The sequence below is a fragment of the Aplysia californica genome, unplaced genomic scaffold (assembly GCF_000002075.1).
Source record: "Aplysia californica isolate F4 #8 unplaced genomic scaffold, AplCal3.0 scaffold01050, whole genome shotgun sequence".
NCBI lineage: Eukaryota > Metazoa > Mollusca > Gastropoda > Aplysiida > Aplysiidae > Aplysia > Aplysia californica.
The window spans coordinates 210,209-214,637 of record NW_004798320.1 but is presented as its reverse complement, the minus strand read 5'-3'; the positions used below and the strand labels follow the sequence as shown (position 1 = coordinate 214,637).

Below are 4,429 nucleotides of genomic sequence, written 5' to 3'. Positions count from 1 at the left end.
TCTCTCTGTCTCTCTGTCTCTTTGTCTCTTTTTCACCCACTCTCACTCTCTGTCTCACTCACCCCCTCACACACACACGCACACACAGACACACACACGCACACACACATTATACACACATACACACACACACACACACACACACATAAACACAAATTTATACTAACCATCCTGGTTTTCTCTTTAATCTCTCTCTCATACTTCTGTAGCTGTCCATCCGCCCTTCTCATCCGACTCTCCATATCATGCTCCGCATGTTCAATCGCCTGCTGCAAGTCCTCGATCTGTCAGGAAACAAGCACGGTATAATACAAATTTAGCGTCCCTTTCAACCCTGAAACAGTTTCTAGAACGTGGGCCCCGAATGCAGCGTCCTCCAAGGAAACGAGCAAAAGAGTGGAGAGCATTGAAGAGTCCCCAAATATGCTTAGGATTATTTCGGGGGCTCTCGTGGACTAGAGGTTACTGTGCGCGCCTATCATTCTATTATTAGTCTCGGGTTCGAAACCTTACAGTGACGGAAAATTTTCTTCTCCAAAATATTCCCCTTCCACCCCCTTTCCTGTTCTCTAACCATGTCTGCCGTCTGCTTTCATCTCCACTTTCTGCTTCCACCCCCTCCTCCCTTTTTGCCCCTCCTCTTGGCTCCTTACTCTTTCTGCGGCTTTTCTACTGCTGCTACTGGCACCTTCTTACCGCTGTCTTTCAGCCGCACCTCTGATCTTATGGTAGGTAAGATCAAACAACAAGCCATCTCGAATAAGGCCAAAAAATCTCGGAGGTCCCATCTGCAAGTTCCGCACGTTAAAGATCCCTTGGTGGTCCAGTATCGATAAGATAAGGCTTCGGCCGCCACCAGGGCATAACTAATTCCTACCAAATTGAAAATGTTTAATGTGCCCCGCGCTCTCATATGATCTTATGCAGTTGCGAGAGCCGTAAAACACCTACCAAAACAAACAAGAGCCACTCTAACGCGGACAACCTGTGTCTCTGCAAATAATCCAATGGCTAACTGATGTTTGTGGTTGGATGGTGCTCTGGTGTGGTTTGCTACTTCTTTTCTATCGAACATCAATGGTCCTTATAGCTTCTCCTTTTGGTCAATATTTGTCGCTCTCTTGTAAGGTATAATGTAATCATCGGCATTTATATGACCTAATTAATTTGTAAGTTCTGTAAAAACTAAAGCTGAAACTAAATAACTAAAAATTGAGAAATTCTTATTGCCACATGTACCCCATGGCCTATCTGGCAATGAGGTTACCTAGTTTATTTGTGTCCATTACATTTATAAACTGGATGTTTAAAAATAGAGGACACACTAAATGAAAATAACTCATTCATCTTTGGCTCTCTTTCAATAAAGCGTCAAGCAAAATTCAACCAAGGGGACGTACAATCAACAGGTACAAACAATCCAAAACTTGAAACTCAATAATATTAATATTGGATAGGTGGTCATGAGAATGGACCCAGAAACCTTCCACGAGGTAAAAAAAAAATCCGCTGCGTATTAAAATTTTCTGGATAGAAATGTTCACGTTATGGAGCTTAATTGTTTGCCAATCTCAGTTTTATCAAAATATGTTCTACATGATGTACAGGGTGATCCAAAAAAACTACAACTTGTTTTGTACCTATCTTCCTCCATACTGAAGTTTTGCGTTTCAGATTTGAACAAAACATTTGGAAGACAAAAGGAATTTGTCTGATATTTATTTTAGAGAAGTCCATTGAACAGTTTTGCTCTATATGGCGAATAAAAAACAACCCATTTTCAACTTTGTCGACATTTTCATAGCATGACGCACCAGTTCGCGTTAGGCCTGCCACTAAAAGTGGCAATAATCACGCCATATTGCAAGCTGCAGCAGTCTAACAAGTCAACAGAAGTCTGCAGATATTATTTTTCCCAAAGTTCGTTTGCCTGCTGAGATCGTGGTTACATTTAGTAAAGAGGAGAGAGCTTTTTGTATTGAACAATGCCTCTCCACAAACTCACCAACCCTAGCATTTCGTAAGTTCTGCGCGCGGCATGAAAAGAATGTTTAGGTGCCCTCAAGACCTTTAACGTCATGAGAGAGAAGTTCCGTCAGTTTGGATCTATAGCCAAACAGAACTAATAATTTCCTTTAAAATGACAACTTCAGGTCGATTACGCATCATGTACAGCCCTTTAAACGTCACCAGGGTGAAGATTTCAATAGTCGAGTTCCATGAGACGTCTGTCCGTAGACGATCTGCAACTAGGACTTTCATACATCTCAACAGTCTGCATTATCAAGGCAGATCTTAACCTACGACTGTACCATTTTCATCTTTGCTAGGCCGAGATGACATGGATCAGACCAAGGCAATGTGTTCATGGTTGCACAAATGTCTTTAAAAGCGGGATAATTTCCTCGATGACATTTGGTTTAGTGCAAAGCCCATTTTCACGTTGCGGGATATGTTAACTTAAAAAATGCTGTCTCTTGCGCACTCCACACCCTATAGTCTCTAGAAGCCACTTCATACTCAATATGTACAGTGTATGTGGCTTTAAACACTCATGTTTTAGCAGGTCCATGTGTTTGGACGCCTCTGAACATTTCGAACGACGTGTTAAAAATGTTTCGAGTTCAAAGGAGGGCATGTAGAGCACTGCTTCTTTGAATTTCAGAACGAAATTGTTAGTTTTCTTTAACCCGTGTAAAATAAATTAAATATTCTTTAAATGTCACAGGGAAGGAAAATTAGGTTAAATGCCAAAGAGAAAATAAAGAAAAGGTCAATCAATCCTTCACAAGATGTTCAAAAATTGGTGAACTTTGCTTTTTTGACGTGCTTTTTTCTTTAAGCCATTTCTTTTTTTCAAAATAATTTTCTTCTTTGTGGATTTTAATCAAACAAATTTCTTTCGAATGAATCACGTCCTTTCCAAATTACAGCATTCTAGAACAATTTTGTGTTTCAACAAAATGTGGTTGAAATTTGTTTAACTTGATATTTCTCAAAAGCGATGGTTAATAATAGACAATGTTTATTTCAAACAAAATTTATCCAACCAAACGTACAGTTTTTAATCTTAAAAAAAAAATAAAGAGGAATATCAATTCAAACAAAGTTAAAAGCATTTTTTTAAAATAACCAACGGAGTTGAAGTCGTGGGAAATAGGCTACTTTTTAAAAATTCAGTGGCAACTCTTTGACGCAAGAGTGGACGTCACTATTGTTGAAAAAGGTGAATAATATTGTTTCCAGGTTTCCTGGCTTTCTTGCCTTCGCCTGTTTGGTTTCCTTGAAAGGTACTCTCCCTACAGTAAATTTATACTTACTAAAAAGTCGAGAACAATCAAAAGCACAAGCCCTGAGAAGGCATTATTTACAACCATTCACAGTCGTTTCCAAAAATTGAGAATTTCAAACTCACAACACCAGCCCGAGTGGTACGGAGGTTAGGCTCTCCGTCGTTGCCCGCAGAAAACCTAAGTTAGATTCCTGTGTGGAGAACATTTTTATAGAGTGGCTGGGATGTTGTATCCTTTCAGCCGGTATAGCCCTGACTGGCAGGATTGAAGCCCGCATCCTAAATGTGAGGCAGCGTGGTGGAATCAGGCTCTCGTCTATTTTTGGCATGTAGAGTTATTGGTATCATCTTAAAGCTTGTTCACTTGTCTTTATTTCGATGAAAAACATATCTATTTATCTTGAATACAAGTCGAGATATTTGTGAAAGGAGGAGGTGAGGTCACTTGTTTTCAGAAATAAAATTAGTGAGAAAATGGCCGCCAAAATTAGTAATTTACTTAGCTTAAGAGTCAGTGGTAACTGAAAATTTACTCTTTTTGTGCCTTTTAATCAACGTTTTTCAGAAAAATCCACACTGAAATGAGTTTTTTAATGGGCATGAAAGGTGTTGAGCCAAAAAAAAAAAGATAAAAATTCGCAAGACTACGGAAAAATGCAAGTTTCTTCATTTTGATTATTTTGACGAGAGCCTGATTCCACGGCGCTGCCTCACAAATCGTCTACAATGTGTCGATGGTGGCGTAAAACATCAGCTTTTAATAAGAAACAACAGCGACAACAACAACAAGAACAAACTTACCACAGAATTTTTCTCACAGACTTCTTTCTTGGTGTCCTCGAGGTCATGCGAGAGCCCTTTCATCTCCTTTGCCATACACTCCATCTCCTTGACCGCCCAGCTGTTGGGACGCGCACTTTATGAAGGTGATGGGCAGTCTGACAGACCGCAGTCAAAGGCACACTGTCATTCCATGGACACACACACACACACACACACACACACACACACACACACACACATACACACACACATACACATATAGACGCACACACATACACCCACATGCATTCTCTTTCACTCTCTCCCTCCCTTTCTACTTTACTCTCTCTCTCTCTCTCTCTCTCTCTCTCTCTC

The 4,429-nt window shown here is 40.1% G+C and overlaps 1 protein-coding gene across 1 annotated transcript in view; it reads right to left on the bottom strand.

Moving 5' to 3' along the window:
- The window catches only part of LOC101862228 (coiled-coil domain-containing protein 18), a gene marked incomplete at its 3' end in the record, with an annotated part of 139,162 nt that overhangs the window by 8,698 nt on the left and 126,035 nt on the right, over positions 1-4,429 (bottom strand). Inside the window, 2 exon segments of the mRNA XM_013089798.2 lie at positions 168-284; positions 4,094-4,193. Coding sequence (XP_012945252.1) covers positions 168-284; positions 4,094-4,193 — 217 coding nt within the window.